This window comes from Arachis duranensis, chromosome 3 (assembly GCF_000817695.3).
Source record: "Arachis duranensis cultivar V14167 chromosome 3, aradu.V14167.gnm2.J7QH, whole genome shotgun sequence".
NCBI lineage: Eukaryota > Viridiplantae > Streptophyta > Magnoliopsida > Fabales > Fabaceae > Arachis > Arachis duranensis.
Genome location: NC_029774.3, coordinates 121,203,046 through 121,222,577, shown reverse-complemented (window position 1 = coordinate 121,222,577; position 19,532 = coordinate 121,203,046). Strand labels below are relative to the sequence as shown.

The following is a 19,532-nucleotide window of genomic DNA, read 5'->3' as shown; positions in this document are numbered from 1 at the left end:
TCCTTTCCCTTTCTCCCCTCCCCTTGTGTCTTTTCTTTTCTTTTTTTAATTTTATAATTTTTTACAAAAAATGATGATTTATAAAAAAAAGTATTTTTGTCATTTATAAAAAAATTAATTAGAAAGGACGATTTTAAAATAAAATGCAATATTAAAAACGATTTTAAAATAAAAATTACATTAGAAACGGTTTTAATTTTGACCCTTAATATTAGAAACCAAAACAATACTTATCCCTTTCGTAAACAAACACATACAATATCTTATCCAATACACAAATCACAATAGATCAATTATCAAAGCTTCTTAGCTCTCGTCATGAAACCTAAACCTGAAAAATCTCTCTTTTTTTTAAGAGACATATGATCCAATTCAATTTATAATTAATCTAAATTGTAATAAATTATATCAATTTTTTAATAGATCTAAATTATAAAAAATGTAATGTAAAATGAATTTTTTATTTTTATAAATAAAATAAATGTAATATTTATCAAAATAAATAATTTTTAGAGAAATTGCCGAAGTAAATTTTCCTGCCATATTTCGTTTACAGTGTAAACGAGATGGCAATGCATGTATCTCATTTACACTGTAAACGAGATATGACACATAAGCGTGACAAGGGTATATCTCGTTTACAGTGTAAACGAGTTATGACTCGTACGTCCCTATATATAGAAGTCGTTTACAGCCAATTTCCGGGCCCCATTTTCACTTTCTCGACATCTTTCTCCTCTCTTTTAACCCTTTCTGACTATACCTGTGACCCGAGCGATGATGGCGCGCTAAGTGGGGAATGACTGGGATATAAACAGGCTGAATGAGACGACACATTACGCCGGGGCAGTCGACTTCGAGGTTAGTTTTGTTATGGTTGTTAAATTTAATGATTTTGGCATTGTTATGGTAGTCATGTCTAGGAACGTTGATATATGAGTTAGGAGTTAGGTCTGTAGGCTTAATTTAGAACTCTATACGCTTGTGCTAGATTCATATGACATAAATGTTATTAGTTTGAAACTCTGTTATTCCAGTGCTATGTTGTTAGTGTTTATAAATGTAATGCCATGATAGTATAACACTGTTTATGATATTAAGGTTTTCTATTTTTATTTTATAAGCAATTTAGGACTTTGTTTGGTTGTATTATGTTATTTACTTTATAATAAAAGTAATAATAAAAATAATTAATCTTGAGACTTGTGGGAGATAAATATTATCAAAAGTAAAATTAAGTTGTTAAAATGTTTAAAAAAAATTATAAGTTATAATTGATTGTATATAATTTATATATTATTTTTGTTTGTCATTAATCAGAGGCCTCGCCTCCTACTGCCCCGACAAGTGAGCCACACTTTACCTCCACCGGACGCCATCGTCCCATATTTGGTCGAGGCCGGATTCGGTGACACCGTGTCACTCAGGGATTTTACTTTTGATAACTCCCTGATTTCGGCATTGGTGGAGCGATGGCGTCCAGAAATGCACACGTTTCATCTCCTGTGGGGTGAGGTCACCATCACCCTGCAGGACGTGGCGTACCACCTGTGCCTACGCGCACACGGTAACCCCGTGAGGGGTGCCTCTGTGACTTTGGTAGGTGGTACCATACGGAGACGTGGGCGTTGGTGGAGCAGCTCCTCGGTGCCAGGCCTCCCGTGGCAGCACAGCAGGCGGCTCAGAGGAAGGAGTCGTTTACGCTGAATCTTGTGTGGCTACGGGATCGTGTTCGCCATATGCCCCAGACAGACGATCTCGAGATCCTCCGACAGTATGCCAAGTGTTATATCATGTTACTGATCGGAGGGTATCTGATGATCGACAAGTCCAACAATCTGGTGTCCCTTCGTTGGCTACCACTGCTCCGGGATTTTACGGAGTGTAGAGTATTTTCGTGGGGCTCGGCTGTTCTGGCCTGGACATATCAGTCCCTATCTTTGGCGGCTCAGCGGGGCGTCACAGACATCGCTGGCTGCATTCCGTTGTTGATGTCCTGGATCCATAAGAGATTCCCCCAGTGGTGTCCACCAAATAGAGGCGTCTACCAGTATCTGCTGGCTGCGAGGTGAGAAATGTCTTTTTATGTACTTGAGTTAAATAATTTTGTCAAAACTTTTGAGATGTTACTTAACGAACCGTATATGCTATCCTTCGATGTGTTAGGTTGGTTGGATTGCCGCAGCAGAGCAGGGATCAGCATGAGGCCAAGGTCCTGCGTTGGAGGGTTTTCCTTGATCGGCTACATTTCGACGAGGTTAGTTATAAAATATGCATGTTTTTTATTTTGGATAATTAGATATAAATTGTATGCTTTAGTATGATTGTTATATGGATAATTCGAAACCTTTCCTCTAAAAATTGTATTTGTGTTACACTGAAAACTTTCTTTCTTCAGTTTGCATGGAGAGTCTACGATGACCCCGCCCTGTAAGCTTTGTGTCCCCCATGGTTTCGTGAGGAGAAGGAGTGGGGGACATGGTTGTCAGCCGTCCCACTATTGTGCTTTAATATCGTTCGTTTTCACCATGTTAATCGGGTGAAACGGCAGTTCAATGGAGAGCAACAGGTACTAGGCACCCTGGCAGATCTTAATAGGTGAGATTGATGCTATATTTCTATTTACTTATTCATTAAAATATTTCAATTATTATGACTTAAGGAAGTATCTAACACACGATCTTCATTGACAGGTACCTGACTACTACTGGTCGAGGTGAGGATGATGGGTGGCCACTCAAGTTGAAGGAGTGGTACGATATGTGGCACCAGAGATTTGAGCCCGGTCGCCGGATCACTGTGCAGCACACGTTCGACATGAGGCCAACCCTGAAGTACTATGACTGGTGGCGTGGGGCTTGCCGGGTTAGACATCTATCGGAGCAGGAGGTACTGAACGACCCGAGGCTGGTGGAGTTGCCCCCTGACGTACAGCCCACTGCCAGCCAGCCCAGGAATGATCTCTCCCATCCTCGTGGCGTGCCAGATCGACGTCGACATGCGAGAGAGGGTAGAGATGATACTCGATGACCTGCTCGGAGAGAGAGGGGCCACATAGAGCATCAGCCTGGCGAGCCGGTCAGGAGGGAGAGGGCCTGCCCAAGACGGGTGGGGGTCAGAGTTGGGCCTGATGAGGAGGCCGAGTACGCCCACCAGGAGGAGCATGGAGACATCCTACAGGACAGAGAGGCCTCACCTCCACCACCTCCCCTCCCCTATCACATGGAGCTTGGCATTCATCTGGGAGCAGCGGTGCACAACCACTGGACATTGGGATATACCACCTCCTGGTTGCCATGAGGGTGGGCTTTCCAGTACCCATCAGGAGGAGGATGAGATGCTTGATGAGATCTTCCTTGACGACGCCTTCCATATTCACACTGCCGCCCCATCGGCTATGGATCGGTTAGTCGAGCATTTTCGCATAGTTTGGGAGGTTGGGATCGGGGATGACCAGCATGCATCAAGTACCGCACAGACATCCACCTGGATCCTCAGATATCACCTGCTTCTGCGTCATCATTCGGGGCAGGTGTGCGGCCTGGTAGCCAGTATGCGACGCCTCTCTCGCATGACTACGGTATGTACCTGACCTCATCCCAGCCGCTAGTCACCCCTCCATCAAGGCCACCTACGCATCCTCATCTACACTTCCATCAGTACGCCACTGGTCCACCATCAGGGGGCTTAGCCATACCCTGCCCCACCGCCCCCTGCAGCCGGCTGCACCAGCGCTGCCAGCTGTTGACCTTAGGCCATCTCGACCTCAGTGCCAGACTCAGCCTCTACCATGTGGCACATGTGTCCGATCCGAAACTCTACACCGCCGTCCAGGTTGTAATCCACTCCACATGTGCCAGAAACCGGGATCTTCTCATGCATGGCATCCAGATCTAGACTGTGATAGTGACTTGGCACAGCCAATAGTGCCGGAATTGGATGAGGTGGAGGCAGCACATGGCGCGGCACAGCCCCTGCAGGTGTCTCCGGCACAAACCCATCCTCATCGCCGCCATCGGAAGACTCACTGTCTCCACTGTCCGTCACGTAGTCCTCGTCCGACTCCTCCTCACCCTCCTCTGCCTCATTCTCCAGAATCGCGACATGAATGGGCGGTGGTGCGAGAGGACGGTCATCCTGTACATACGTGTCATGTGCAGAACTCCCACTACCACTGTGACCCACCTCGGCGGACAGCTCCATTACCTGTTCACACATGATCCTCCCGTGTTTGTCGAACATCAGTCGCACATGCTTGTCCCCATGAAGTCGAAATAGCCAAAACCGGAATACTCCATTTCCCATGGGTTCCAGCAACCTATACGCCACCCTTCCAATTTTCCTCGCTTGTGTCCCCTCAAGCTTGCTCAATATCAAACTCTTCAAATCCGACAACGTCTCAACACGCTAAGTGCGGAATAATATCGGATCCTGACACTCAAATGTCACCCGTTGTTGCCATTTCTCATACGACAATTTGAATAAAGCTCCACAACTATGAATGAATTGTTACTGGTCATTCAACCTTGTTTTCTAGAGAAAGGAGAAAGTTAAATGATATAAAATGTGTGTGAAGAATACCAAAAGTTACACATCTTTTTATAGATGTTGATTAACGTCTTATATATATCATTTACAATGTAAACGAGATATGATAGGGTTATTTAAAACGGTAAATACTCGTAAAAATATTTATTTTGATAAATTTAATATTTATTTTATTTATAAAAATAAAAAATCCAATGTAAAATAGGTATTTAATATCTTCTTATTATTTTGAGAGACTATATTTTTATATTAAAAAAAATCCATCACAATTCACAAGTGCTATATTTGGCTAACGGATTCCTGCGTAGCATCTTGACCATAATTTGTAGTCTATAAAATTTGATGTGGTGACATATATACAGAGACACAAATAGCAATAGAGGGTGCAGGTAGGATCAAGTCACAAGACCCTGCATTTCCATGAATTAATTATAATGGACAAAGTTTTCAATGCTGAGCAAGATAAACACACCCTATATATGTTTAGGTTTTTGGAAAAAGTAGAGAGTATTTATCAATTTTGCTCTGTAACATTTAATTCCGTAAATTATATTAATCTTGATTCACTGTTTTGTCAATTTTTAATAGAATTATTCTAAGTATTATATTATATTATCCCGTCAGATGTTAAGTACCACGCATATAAAAAAAAATTGATCCTTAGACAAATTACAATTAATTTGATCCTCTAAAATATTCATTATCTGACAAATTAGTTTTAAAATTATTCATTATAAAATACATTACTCTTCAAAAATATTTATTATCAAAAGGCCCAATAGATATATTGATACTAAAAATTTTTAAGAACTGATTTGTCTTATAATAAATAATTTTAAAAATTAAATTGTCTAACAAAAAATATTTTAAAAACTAAATTAATGGTAATAATTTGTTCAGAAATTAATTTGTCTTATTTATAGCGTGACACTTAATATGTAACTTAACATGAAATGTAAGACAATTTCGTTAGAAATTAACGAAACGAAATGAACCAAGGACTAATATGAGAATTAAATATTAGAGACTAACAAACTAATTAATTTTAGTTACAAACTAAAATGTCTAGTCCAATTCAACGTCTCCAGCTAGTCCTATGATAACTCGGACAAAATTAATGATAACTAGTAATTTCATTCACTTATGCGGTTTATATTGTGCCAGTTCTTAAAAAGATATTAGTACATCAAATAGTTTTGTCACTATAATAACAATATCCTTGTTATATATCAATTTAGTTGTATATTTTAATAAATTTTTTATGAGCAATGCTAGGGGCAGTAATATTTGTGATTGGTAGCCATCAACTAGCCATTAATAATGATTTGATGGTATGAGATTGGTGTGAGATTTCATCCAATGGCTCACATTTCTCTGCTGGTTACATGCTGGCCAAAATGTAATAAAATTGTTGATCCCCTAGACTTTTTCATTTTTTAATTCAAAAATTACACAAAAAATGCGAATAAATTGTTAAAGATACTAATATTAAAACGATATAAAAATTAGATACTTATACATAATAACAGGAGCTTATTATTTTGATCCAAGTTTAAAGAGTAGCTAACACCATGTCAACCTTGAGGAGCATATACATGAAATTGAAACCCTTCTTGTTTTGATAATTGGTTCAATTTGATTTGGATGAAAGTGGTGGCACCTAGCTAGCAGCAGCACCAACGATAATAAAGGGTGGTGGGGCCTTAAGAGGAAAATTAATAATTCATGCCTTCATCATGAGTGGAATACAATTATTTTTTACTTAGTTTCATGGTTTGTATTGATTGAATCAACAAAATGATTGAGAATCCAACTTCAATAATGTCGGATGCACAAAGCTGGGAACAGTCGTAGTAGACGAATGAATTGAAGTAGAGTAGATAGCCACGAAACAAAAAGGATTTTACCAAAAAAGAAAAGGAAAAAAAAAAAGAGAGAGAAAAAGTTTGATCAAAAAGCTTAGGTTGGGATTTCATTCATTCTTTGTTGTCATCGTATACAATAAAAGTGCAGAAAGTGGAGCATATTCTTGAAGGGGAAATCGGGCACATGATCCCCTCTATAACTATAAAGTCATGTATGAATAATTATATTCAAACCTATATAACTGAAAGACAAAGTAGTGATTAATTATTACTGTAAAAGAGATTTAGCACATATAGAATACGTGACATTATCAAAAGATTATTAAATATATATGATTGCATGCTATCAGATTTGTCAACATCTGGCGGCATGTTTTGGCATTGCCTTGAGTAGTGATCACCTGGGTGGCACCTGCATTACTTAGCACGTACTAACATTTACTTGAGGTTGAGATTTGAGGTTAACTGCTCTGATAAGTGTGTCAAAGTTACGTGTATACATATGGATTAGAACAAGATTTTTTTAAAAAAATTATAGGTAAGTTTTACAAATAATATTCCCATAAATTATGCATATAATTTTAAGAGTGTAGATTTTATAGGTTTTGAGAAAAAGAAAGTTTGAAGTAAGGCATTCTTTTTAAATTAAAGCGAGTTATTAGTTGGTAACAGGTTTCTTTAGTTTTGCAAAAGATTAAAGACAAAAGAATAGAAAAAGTTATACTAATATGTATCATAATATAATTTTGAAGTGTAATGAAATATACATCTAGTCTCTATTATAATAACAGCAGAATTTTACTATATCAATCACTAAAATTACAAACATCAATTAAAAAATCAAGACAAAATAAAAAAAAACTAAACTTGTTTTACCCGTCATAATTCCAAGCTTTATAAACCTATAAAAATAATATAAATTAAACATTAAAAATATTTAATTCTTTCTTCAAATAATAAAGACAAAAATTATATATATAGTTTCAATATAAGGTAGAAGAAACATAATATTTTTTTCTCATTATTTTCGTAGTTTTATTCTTAAAAAGATATGTGGTAATCCACTCTTTATTATTAGAAATTGCTATTTAAACAAATACACAGTTAAAACAAACCTACAAATTACAATCAATAGCTATAATAAAAATGTAAGAGAATAAAATGTCCAAATTACCTCTATTACTCTCTTTTCTATTTAAACTTGCCGTACAATTACTTTAAGTTGTTTAAATAATGATTTTTATTATTATTAGATGTTGATCATTTTTATTGGGAAAAAATAGTAATTGGTTCATTATATATTTATAGATTTTGGTTTGGTGGATATTCATCATTACTAGATAGAATGGTAATATATTCATAGGATGAAAATTTTAAAATCTACGTTACATGTTTGTAAAAAGGATTAATTCTCTATATACATCCAATTGATTTTTCTATACAAGTCTTATAAGACTTCTAATTGATAATACGTTCAAATGCATTTGTTATGCACATATATTTTACGCGTCTTTAATAGATTTTTAATTTTTAAAAGGATTCCGTTTTCTTTTTCAAATTTTTTGCCTTTTCTTTCTCTTTTTTTATTTACGTGTTTTTTTCTCTATGTTTTCTTTCTTCGTTATTTTCGATTTCCATTATTTTTTGACATCAAGCTCTAAAATCATTTTTGAAGATAATGAATAATTCAACTTCAGATTGTCAGATGAACCAGTGCGTGAACCTTGCCTGTGAAATTTGCTGTTAATTCTTTCTTGTTTGAATTGAATCTAATGTACTAGTTCTGATTAGAATTAATATAATCTTGTCTATTTTATATCAGACGTTCGGATGTAGATTAAGAATATTTGAGTGTATTTTTATAAAAGTTTGGGTGTATTTATAGTTTATGACTTTTCATCTGACGGAGGGTGAATTGTCTTATTCTTTTAGTTGAATTGTTTTAGTTTCTGTTTAGTTATGATTCATGAATCTGGTTTTTGTTATTTTTTATGATGGTTTTATAGTTGTATTTGCATTCTATAGTTTATACTTGTTTTAATATGGTGTATTTTTGGTGTATTTTGCATCCCTTTTGTGGTGTATTTTGCACTTCTTGCTGACTTGGGTGGCTGATTTTAGTGTACACATAATATAACTCATTTTTGTATCTGCAATAAATTTGGGTGTAAAACGAAAATATTTATGTGTAATACAAAGATATTTGGGTGCAAAACGAAGATATTTAGGTATATTTTTATTCTCATGAGTTTTGCATAATTCAAAACTCTTATTCTTCCTCCTCCTCATCTTCTGCTTCTTCTTCTTCTTCATCTTCTTATTTCATATTCTCATAATACTTTTTAGGAGGAAAAAATCAATAAAAAATACATAATGTTGCAAAATTAAAAGAAGAAGAAGGAGAAATACGACGATGAAGATGAAATACGCGAAGAAAAAGGAAGAGAAACACAAAGAAGGAGGAGAAGAAGAAAGAAGAAAAGGAGGAGGAGGAGAAACGCGAAGAAAAATGACAGTTGTGGTTTTCATCGAGGAAGAAGAAGAGTCGTTTATAATGGTGAGTAGCGCGCTTTGAAAACAGGAAGTGGTTGAGTAACGTGCGTGTATTTACTCTTGAATGTGGGAGTGTAATGCGCGTGTATTTTGTTGGGATTGTGCTAACTTGTAAAATTTGTAAGGTAAAAAGGCTTGTATGTGTAGTATACCTAGTAAAATTCTAAAAAGTTATCATATTTAAAATAAATAACTTGGTTGTGAAAAAAAAAATGTTGAAGAATGAAGAAATGGATAATAAAAGGGTAAGTGATGGTAAAAGAGAGAATGGAAAGATGGAAATTTGGGGTTATGAAGCATGAGTGTGAACAGTATAAGATCACAACTTTTGAGAATGGAGAGAAAGAGAGAAAGCGCGGGTGGCATGGGGCTCTGGTTTTACCTTTTTACCTCTCTCTAGTCTCTACTGCTGCCAACTTCCTGCACACTGCATACACCACCTCAACAACCCTTCAACGCTGTTCTCTTAACCATGAATACCATATAGTAAGTACTTTGTACCAAAATGACCAGCCACTCATGGCTTCCTAACCTACAACTACAAGTCTTGAGCTACATTCCTACCATTCTCTCCAAATAACATTATTTACTCATCACTCCTAACTCCCAAACCTTCTCCTTTTTTCTTCTGCATCATGTCCCACACTACATTTACCTTCCTCTACTCCCCATCCCCATTCCCCCTACACAACCACCATCTCCCTCTCCTCAACCACAACCACAACCACAACACCAACAACCCAAGCTTCCATTCTCTTCTATTTCATCACCTTCCTCACCGTCTTCTTCTTCCTCACCAAACAACCCTTTCTTCCCTACTTACCGCCCCTCTCCACCTCCTCCATCACCCTCCGTCGTCGCCACATTCCCGGCTAACATCTCCTCCCTCCTCCTCCCACACCCTACCTCCACCCACCACCGTCCCGCACTCGCACTTGCTCTCACCCTCTCTCTTCTTTCCCTCGCCCTCCTCTCCGCCGCTGCCGCATTCGCACTCCACCGCCGCTCCCGCACCTCGTCATCCTTCCACGCCGACGATGACGAAGACGACGACAAGGCCTCCAGGCAAGATAGCCTCCGCCTGTTCCCACGCAACGCTGCTACCTCCGACGGCACCCACCCCAAGCCCCGCGGCGGCCCCGGCGCCGCCTCAAGCCCGCGCACAGATTACCTCTACCTCGGCACGGTGGCTAGTTCAGAGCCACCGGATTCAAGCTCCAGCAGCACCACCGGAACCTTAATGGTGCCGCCGTACCGGAAACTGAATGATTCGCCGGAACTAAAACCACTGCCTCCCCTTCCCCGCCACAATTTCCAGCCATGGCTGAGTGAAGAAGACAAGGACGAAAAGCACAAGGAGAATCAAGATGAAGAAGAGGAACAGTTCTTTTCTCCGAGAGGCTCTTCCGGTAACAGACAAGAGAGTCCTCCTTCCCCTGTTGCGGTTCTTGGAGTCGAAGATTCAAGTTCTCGTTCACCGAAGGCTTTTCCTTTGGAGAAACTCGGATGCAGAAGCTTAAACTCAAGAACCCCATCTCATTCTCGTTCTTGCTCCCCTCTCAGCCCTGAAAGCACCAAATCACTGCCACCACCTAATCAGAACCCAGTTTCTGCGTCGCAGTCGCCGTCTTCTTTGTGTTCTTCTTCTTCTTCTCCTAAGCCTAGAGAGGAGTTGAGATCCAGTTGGGATGTTCCGGCCACCGAACTGCCTCCTCCTCCTCCTCCGCCACCACCACCGCCGCCTCCGCCGCGGTTCTGGGAGACTCCGGTGATGAATAAATTGGCGCCAAATGTTGATAAGAATGAGAGTGAGGAAACTCCGAAGCCAAAGTTAAAAGCTTTGCATTGGGATAAAGTGAAAGCTAGTTCTGATAGGGCAACGGTGTGGGATCGCTTGAGACCAAGTTCTTTCCAGTATGACACATTAAACTCACGTCCTCTTCTTTATTATTAATTAATTAAGTTAGCTTTTTCCATTGTTGATTAATATCAGTCAACATCTTAGTGCGATTCTATATTATTTTCTATATTTTATATTATATGTTTGTGTTGTTTCAATTATATAATGATTTGATGGATCTGTGCTATCCAGATTGAACGAGGACATGATTGAGACGCTGTTCATGGTTAATAACTCAAAGGAAAATCCTACATTGGCTTTTAGAGATAATAATGGCCGCCGTAGTCAAACGGTTCATTCTTCACCGGTGCCACCGGAGAATAGGGTGCTTGACCCCAAGAAGTCTCAGAACATTGCTATTTTGCTTAGGGCGCTCAATGTAACTATTGATGAAGTTTGTGAAGCTCTCAGGGAAGGTGAAACTAAAACTGAATAAGATGGAAACTACTATTTAAGGGCCTTTATTTTTCAGTGAGATTTTGAAATACTTATTTTTTATTCCTTTTTTGGGAATAGGCAACTGTGATACACTGGGAACAGAACTTCTGGAGAGTTTGTTGAAGATGGCTCCAACCAAAGAAGAAGAAACTAAGCTGAGGGAGTTCCAAGACGAATCGCCCTTCAAGCTTGGCCCTGCTGAGAAATTTCTGAAGATCATGCTTGATATACCTTTTGCATTTAAGAGAGTGGAAGCTATGCTCTACATTGCTAATTTTGATTCTGAATTAGAATACCTTAAAAAGTCCTTTGAGACTCTGGAGGTATTATTCAATATATCATATTGTGTGCTTATTGTTTGATATGATATTATGAATCTCTGACCTTTCAGTATCAATCAAGCCCAAAAAGGCGAAAACTCTTAACTATTACCTTAAACTTACTAATCTAATTGCAACCATGACTGATTTTTTATACGAAGACTGCAATAAATTCTCATATTTCAATCTCTTCCGCAGGTGGCTTGTGAGGAATTGAGGAACAGCAGAATGTTTTTGAAGTTACTTGAAGCTGTTCTCAGAACTGGAAACCGAATGAATGTTGGCACTGATCGGGGCGATGCGCATGCATTCAAGCTGGACACACTTCTGAAGCTCGTTGATATTAAAGGAACCGATGGAAAGACCACTCTATTGCATTTTGTTGTACAGGAAATTGTCAGAACCGAGGGATCTCATATTTCCGGTTCTAACAATCATCCGGCCTCCGAGAACAACCAGCAATATACTCTTCAAGATGAGGTTGAATTCCGGAAGCTTGGACTGCAAGTTGTTTCGGGCTTGAGTGGTGAGCTCACCAATGTGAAAAAAACAGCTACCATGGACTCAGACATGCTTAGCAGCGATGTTGCTAAACTTGCTAAGGGGATCGAGAAAGTTGTGGAAGTTGTCAAACTGAATGAAATGTCACCCTTGAAAGACACTAGCCAAAAGTTTTCTGAGGCAATGAAATGTTTCTTGGAGAAAGGAGGAGAAGAAATTTTAAGAATCCAGAACCAAGAGAAAAGGGCTCTCTCTTCAGTAAAGGAGATAACTGAGTATTTCCATGGGAATTCAGCAAAGGAAGAAGCTCATCCGTTTAGAATTTTTATGGTAGTGAGGGATTTCCTTTCGATATTAGATGGTGTGTGCAAGGAAGTTGGGAAAGCGAATGAGAGGACTCTAGTTGGTTCTAGACAATCTGTAATGCCTGCAAACCCTGTAACGCCAGCAATTTTTCCTATTATTACTGGTAAGCAGCCATGTGATTCATCTGAATCTGATTAACCCAACTGCAACTGTTTGAGTAAGTTCTATACATGTTTGGTTTTGGTCATTGATGCGCTAGATTTTTACCATCCAAACATTACGACATTTCTCAACTGAAGACAAGCATATCCCTTCTTTGAATGATGACAAATCCCATGCTATCATGGATGACACTTTTTCTCGTGCCTAGATTACTCTGTATATGTTTACTGCCTAGACCATATAATAAATTTGAGTACATTTCTTTTTTAGCGTTACAGTGTTGTAGTTATAAATGATATGATAGATAGAAATTTTGGATTTTCCTTGTTTTTATCATCCATGTAAGTAGAGAATTATTATTTCCGAGTACAATCAAGTTATTTCTAATGTAGCAGTGGTGGGGGCACTAAGGTTAAGAATCATCCGAACTTGAAAGCTATTTTGTGGAAAAAGGTCCTGGTTTTTCCTTTCTGGCATTTGCGCCTGAGGGAATATCAATGTGGATCCCTAAAATCCACAACTTTGGAGATAAATGACATTACTTGGGCCCCTCATAACCAAGTTTAATATGTTTGGTGCTAATGATGATATTAAATGATAGGCCATAGCAATTTGATCATTGTGAATTATGAAGCACTCTTTAACTTCTTTAGCAGTTCCATCACATTCCCTTCGACTTCATTATGAATATCAGAACCTGAATGGAGAAGTAGCTTTATGTTCCACAGAATTAAGAATTAATAAATATTGGTGTTGTAGATCCAATACACAGCGGACATTTCGGACATAATAAAATTCTTCAAGAAACAATTAAACAGGTTCTCTTTTTTCTGTATACCCTTGTTCTCTTTAATGACAAGCAGGTTCATGTCCTGATTAACTAAAACTAGGAGTCCTCACACTCGGCATCCATGCGTTCAAGTACCTTTCGTGCTTCCTCTTCTGTAGCAGGAACAACGGTTCTAATCCTCAATCCATTTCTAATGGCCTCAGAATCAACACCGAATGTGAAGTAGAATCTGTTGGATACCTGTTTGAAGACAAACATGGAATTAAGTGAAATGGTTAAAAATAAAGCATCGATTTTTATATTTCGATAGTAGTACTAGTTTATTATCCATACGAATTTTAAAAGAGAATTGAACAGATATTTGAAGAAAACAATGGCAGGGAATCTTTGCCGCCTCTTCATAAGAATATTGTAGAAATAAAAAAAATACTCTACAATTTTATGAGATATATAACAGCAAAGAATGTGTCTTTTTTCACCAGAGGATATCTTTTAATTATTCCATAGTGGGGAATATTTGATATTGACATTTTAAAATATGAAATTCCAAACTCACCTCACTGGACCGTAGTTCAGGCTTGGTAACGTGTGCAACAACTTCAACATTCACCAGAGGCTTTGTTGGATTGTCTAGTTCAGTGTACAGAACACAAGTCTTGAGACGAAGAAAATTTCCAACATCCACCTGCATCATCAAGCTTGTTTTCAGTTCAACACCTTCTCGAAATATTAACATAAATGAGGTTAATTATGATTATGTATGTTCAGTTCATTATAATCGCCCCCTGTATGCTACTCACAGGCTTAACAAAATCAACATGATCAACTTCCAAGAAATGAGGTGCCACACCAGCAAAGGCATAAGCTGTTGAGAAGGCTAATTCAAAGGCTCTTCTCATCAAGAAACCCCCAAAGATTCGGCCATGCATGTTCCTCTGCTGTGGCTGGCAGATAAAAGAATTTTGGAGACAAGTATCCTTCATGAGGATGCTGTCTCTGTTGGCCAATGCTGGCATGTCACTGAATATACGCCCTTCTGCCAATAGTGCACTGAGCCTATTTCCAGTGTCTCCATCATTTCCATGTTTCTCTTCAGTTTTCTTTTGTTTCCTTAACTTGCTACTCTTCTCTGCTTCTTCCCATAGCAATTTTTCTTTCTCAGTTTCAGGTAAGACCTGGTTAATTGGGACTGCCTTTCCTGTGACAGAGTCCCGAGCCACAAATGTGAAGTTGGCCACAAGTTTAGGTGATTCTTGGATTTTCTCATTCCCTGTTAGCAACAAGTGAAGTATCAAGAGGGCAGTATCAGTGGCTAATGGCTATGACTATGATACACAAATACTTTTTTTAAAACATAAATTTGTGACTAGTTCTTTATATAAAATTTTCATATTTATGTATATACTTTATTGTATTTAAAATTCGCGAGCAATCCTATTTATGCAACACTTCAAAGACAGGTTTGGGAGTATAAAACTATGTCATCATAAAAATTCGAAAGGGGCTCTCTATAACAGCAACTGGAAGTTTCCTTTCTCCTACTTTTTTTTTTTTTCCTTTTCTGAAGGGACATATTATCGCACAATATGATGCATAAGTTAATAATAAGATGCAGTTACTGTTTGACCCTGCATGGCTTGTATCGCAAATTTAGAGAAAATAATAACCAAACACTCAAACACTACTGCATGCATTGTACAATAACTAGTAATTACTAATTACTAACGCCACGAATTCATCCAACTAAGTAATAATATTGAATAATAAAGTCGGTTGTTTTGGACGTATTGACAGTGACAAATGCATGCTTGGTGACGTATAAAATGAAGCTAAGTTAAGAAATTGTCACACTCTAAATACACTTTGACAATCACTTCATATACTGCATTAAATAAGCACAGCACAGCCAAGTAGCCAACAAGTACTAACAATAAAAGCAGCAGACTTTTAGAAACCTAATACTGATATATGCATTGAAAGCGTTGATTATTGAGCCCTCATAATCGATTAGTAGCGGTAAATGGTAATGATGATACGTTACCTTTTGTAAACTGAGTGAGTTCGAGTTGAATCTCCATGGATGACCTTCCAACCCAAGTAACCGCACCAGCGATAGTCAAATCTTCATCAATATGGATCGGTTTCTTCAGAACCATTTTGTCAACAGAAGCAGTCACCAATAATAGAGGCCTCGTAGCTCCATCTTCGTTGCTGCAATGCTACACTCGACGAGCTTCCCCATCCTGATATGGTTCCATGGGTTCCTATACTGCTCGCGAAGTATGTGATCCGAAGAGAAGTTGTAGTATATGCTAGTCCTGCTTCTTGACGGCGATTTCGCAACGGTTTCTAAGCTTTTGCCATTGGGAAGGATGGGGCACTCGTGGATCTTGGATCTGGCCTCCCAGAGAGCGTGTGTAGCAGGGGAATGGAACATCCCAGGCCATCGACTAATTGGTTTGCGGTTTGACGATCCTGCATCGATGTGAACGGAGGGTTTTACATCGTTGGAATCGGATTCACAAGGCGTAGGAGAAGATGATGATGTCGTATAAGAAGAAGCGCAGAGAGTTCTGTGAAGATATGGATTGAGATTCTTCAGTGACAGTGATGGTGAATCATGAGGATTGGGTTTGACTCTGAATCTGAAGAGAAAGTGACGTAGTGGTGAAGATAGATTCGGGTTTCTGAGTGGCTGCATTGCATTTGCATGGAAAAAGGATGGAAGCTATGGTGTTTGATGAAATGTTCCAACGAAATTGGAATCTATTCCCTCGAATTTGTACTTTACTTTGGAGTTTGGAGGTAATGTGGCAGGTGGGCGAATATGGAATTACTGTAATACCCTTCGGGGACATCTGATAAAAATACCCTTGAATGTTTTCGTCAACTTCGAATAGATTTGGGCTCACCTCTTTTCTATTTTTCTGGGTACCCTTTGATAATTCTATTTTGGGGTCAACCTCCACCTAACTCTTTTATTGTTTGGTTGGGACGCTAACTTTTTTTTATTTTCAGACTAAACCAAAAAAAGAAAATCTCACCGTTTTAGACTATAACCAATGCCTTCATAGCTAGCCCCGAACACTGACAAAATTACGTTCAATTTGAGTTTAATTTGCAGAGGACAAGGAGGCTTGGTACATATGCAGTATTAGAGTGAGTGTACGTGTGAACCTATAGCGTAATTTAATTTAATTAATGTATAAATAATTTAATTAATATATATTTATACAAGAATATATAGTAATTAATTTAATAGTTTAATCTACGTTCGTTCGTGCACAAGTATACAGCTTCAGCTAAATTCTTATTTTGTTGTGAACGCCTGAACAAAAGTATTTCAATCTGCTAATATGTGGTGGACATTATTTTTAACTATTTCCATTTTCTAATCCTTTTTCCCTCTCTTATAATTTCAGCAGGGGTTATGGTTATCCCAATTTATAGCGGTAAGATCTCTAACTCCCCTTAATTGAGTTTTAGTTTACTTAAATTGACCAATGAATTTCAATTTTCTTATTTAGCTACGCAATTTTAACATCTTGGTTGACTAAGGCTACAAATATAAAGTAAGAGTATGAGTGAGAGAAAAGAATAAGAGTTCAATTTGTTCTTTGAAATTATAAGCGTGTTTTGTTTTAATTTCTAAAGTTTAACCAGTATTAATTTAGTCTTTGAAATTATATTTTTATATACTATTTTGATCCTTAAAATGACTTGTAAAATTTAACTTCAAAAATTAAAATAATTGACAAAACATAATTTCAAGCACAAGTTAGGTGAAGGAGGTTATGGCTCTGTCTACAAAGGAAAACTCCAAAGCAAACGCTATGTTGCTGTGAAGTTGTTGTGCAAATTCTCTAAGCCAAATCAACAACAGTTCATCAATGAAGTTGCCACCACTGGAAAGAACTAAGCTCGCTCTGGTTTATGAGTACATGCCTAATGGTTCTCTTGACAAGTACATACTTAAGCAAGAACAAGGGAATGCTTCAATAAGCTATGAGAAGATTCATATATAACATTGCTATTGGCGTGGCCTTCAATGAAAGAAGTAAGAAAGATGCTTGAAGGAGAAGCTATTGTTCATCAGACTCTAGATTTCATTTAAACTTGATTTGTAGAACTTATAAAATTTTAAAGTCAATTTGAAGCATCAGCATAATATGTCATATAAAAATAACAACTATATTAGGTGTAAATATAATGTTTGAGATACACATCACCTAATTCATCAGATTTTTCTAGCAAAGTCTGAGTTATCAGGTCGTATTAAAAATTGTGGAAATGTGAGGTGATATATGTGCTGTGTGATTTGCATTATTATGGAAATTAATTAGTAAAATGAAGGATTAGCCAATGATCTGTATTTCAAGTCATCAAGTAGCACCTCCACTTGTTGTTGAAACAAAAACTAGTTACAAGTTACAACACATAAAAATGCTAAACTAATTGACTTATTGTTCTTTCTTGCAATTGAACTAATCTGTCATGTCAGAGTTGTTTATTTGCGTCAGTTGACCTGTTCTGTTAGTTACAGATTAGAATGGAACCAAATAAAAATGGCACATTATAAGGGTTTAGGTGGAAGGTCCAAATCAGTGGTGTGTTGCAACATGGGTTAAAGAAATTTATCTGCAATACTGTTGAATTTCCCAGCCGACTTTGCTAAATCACATGTAATTTATTTAGCCCTTGCTTTCAAATACGTATATATTGTTATTCACAACTTAATCTTCCAACATTATTCATAGATATATATTCCTTTGTGTATTAGTGGAAAATATTAATAAAATGCCCTTTAATTTTATATCAACTTCTCGATTTATAAAAGGACACTTAGGTATGGGTTATAGTGAGTGTGTAGTCAAGTGAGCTTAAGAAAAATATGGCTTAGAATTAGAGGTAAATTTTATCTAACGGTAATGTTAGGGGGAAAAAAATTTAAACTTATCTTATTTAAAATTTATTTATTATATGATGCATTAAATAAAGTAAAAAAAATACGTTTTGAGAGTTTTTTATTTTTATTATCAAATATATTTGTTTATCTAAAATGCTCTCTATTATTGGGGGCGAGGGTAATTCACATAGCATTCATTGTATGAGTATTTATTTTTCAAACCCAAGATTAGACTACTATACTGACCAGGCAAAAAATAAACAAAAATAAAAAGAAACTACCTATTCATACCAAAGACAACACTTCATTTTGCATAATTCCTACAAATTATGATATTAGTTTGGACTTGTATGTCACATCTTTTACATGAGTAATTGAGTATAATTCTTAGACACCAAGATATTTGGAGTAATAGCTATTGTATAGGCATCTGCTGAATTTCTTATTGTATCTAAATGACTTGTATATCTCTCTTTTAGATCCTTAGCTAAATATAATTTTGTAATTCTACTAAACACATAATGTTGATTAATTAGAAAGTGCCCTGCCACTACTAAAGCACCACACACCAACTTCACATATTTTGACTCCATTTATATATTTATTATGAACTTTAGGGCATGAAAATTTCGCCATGTGACTAACACAGAGGGACCCTTTCCTTTTTATTTTTATTTTTTTGTTCAGGAAAAGAAAACAATTTCTCGCTATTTTCAAGCAAAGCAATGCTATATATACAGTATATGATAACTAAGTTGGTTGGTCGAGTGGCCACCTCACTCGTCTACTTAAGCAGATCCTTAGATGAAGTTCATATCTACGACAAATTATCCCTTGATTTGATGGATTAGGGAATAGCGTAGACAATAAAATATATCTATATATATAGTATATGATGTGCATGAATTTTATTATTATTATTATTATTATTATTATTATTATTATTATTATTATTATTATTATTATATACCTTGATAGAATAAAGAAAGTGTATATTAGCTTGCAAAAGGTAGTTGTAGAAAGGAGGGACCTTTTGAAGTGTCCTGTGTCCATGTAACCCAAATGAGGAGTTAAGTTTCCATTACTATTTCAAGAAAGTCTCCCCGACATACGATTAGGTGTGTGTCATTTTCCTCTACTACTTTAATCTCTTTGTCTCATTAGAATGATATTATTATTATAATTATAAATGAGTAATACTACACATTCAATAATTAAGTTTAACCGTCACAAAAAAATAATT

The 19,532-nt window shown here is 37.1% G+C and overlaps 2 protein-coding genes across 2 annotated transcripts; one reads left to right on the top strand and one right to left on the bottom strand.

Moving 5' to 3' along the window:
* Positions 1-9,630: 9,630 nt before the first annotated feature.
* Positions 9,631-12,911, top strand: LOC107480832 (formin-like protein 2; the record flags this gene model as incomplete). Its single annotated transcript, XM_021137005.2, has 4 exons — positions 9,631-10,880; positions 11,059-11,282; positions 11,383-11,627; positions 11,823-12,911. Coding segments are annotated over 4 exons (2,526 nt in total), but the record flags the coding sequence as incomplete, so codon positions are not given.
* Positions 12,912-12,974: 63 nt separating this feature from the next.
* LOC107480892 (acyl-coenzyme A thioesterase 2, chloroplastic-like) lies at positions 12,975-16,377 on the bottom strand. Its single transcript, XM_016101095.3, is given in 5 exon segments — positions 12,975-13,623; positions 13,940-14,068; positions 14,184-14,653; positions 15,425-15,604; positions 15,607-16,377. Coding segments are annotated over 5 exon segments (1,401 nt in total). The 5' UTR covers positions 16,085-16,377; the 3' UTR covers positions 12,975-13,479.
* Positions 16,378-19,532: the final 3,155 nt, after the last annotated feature.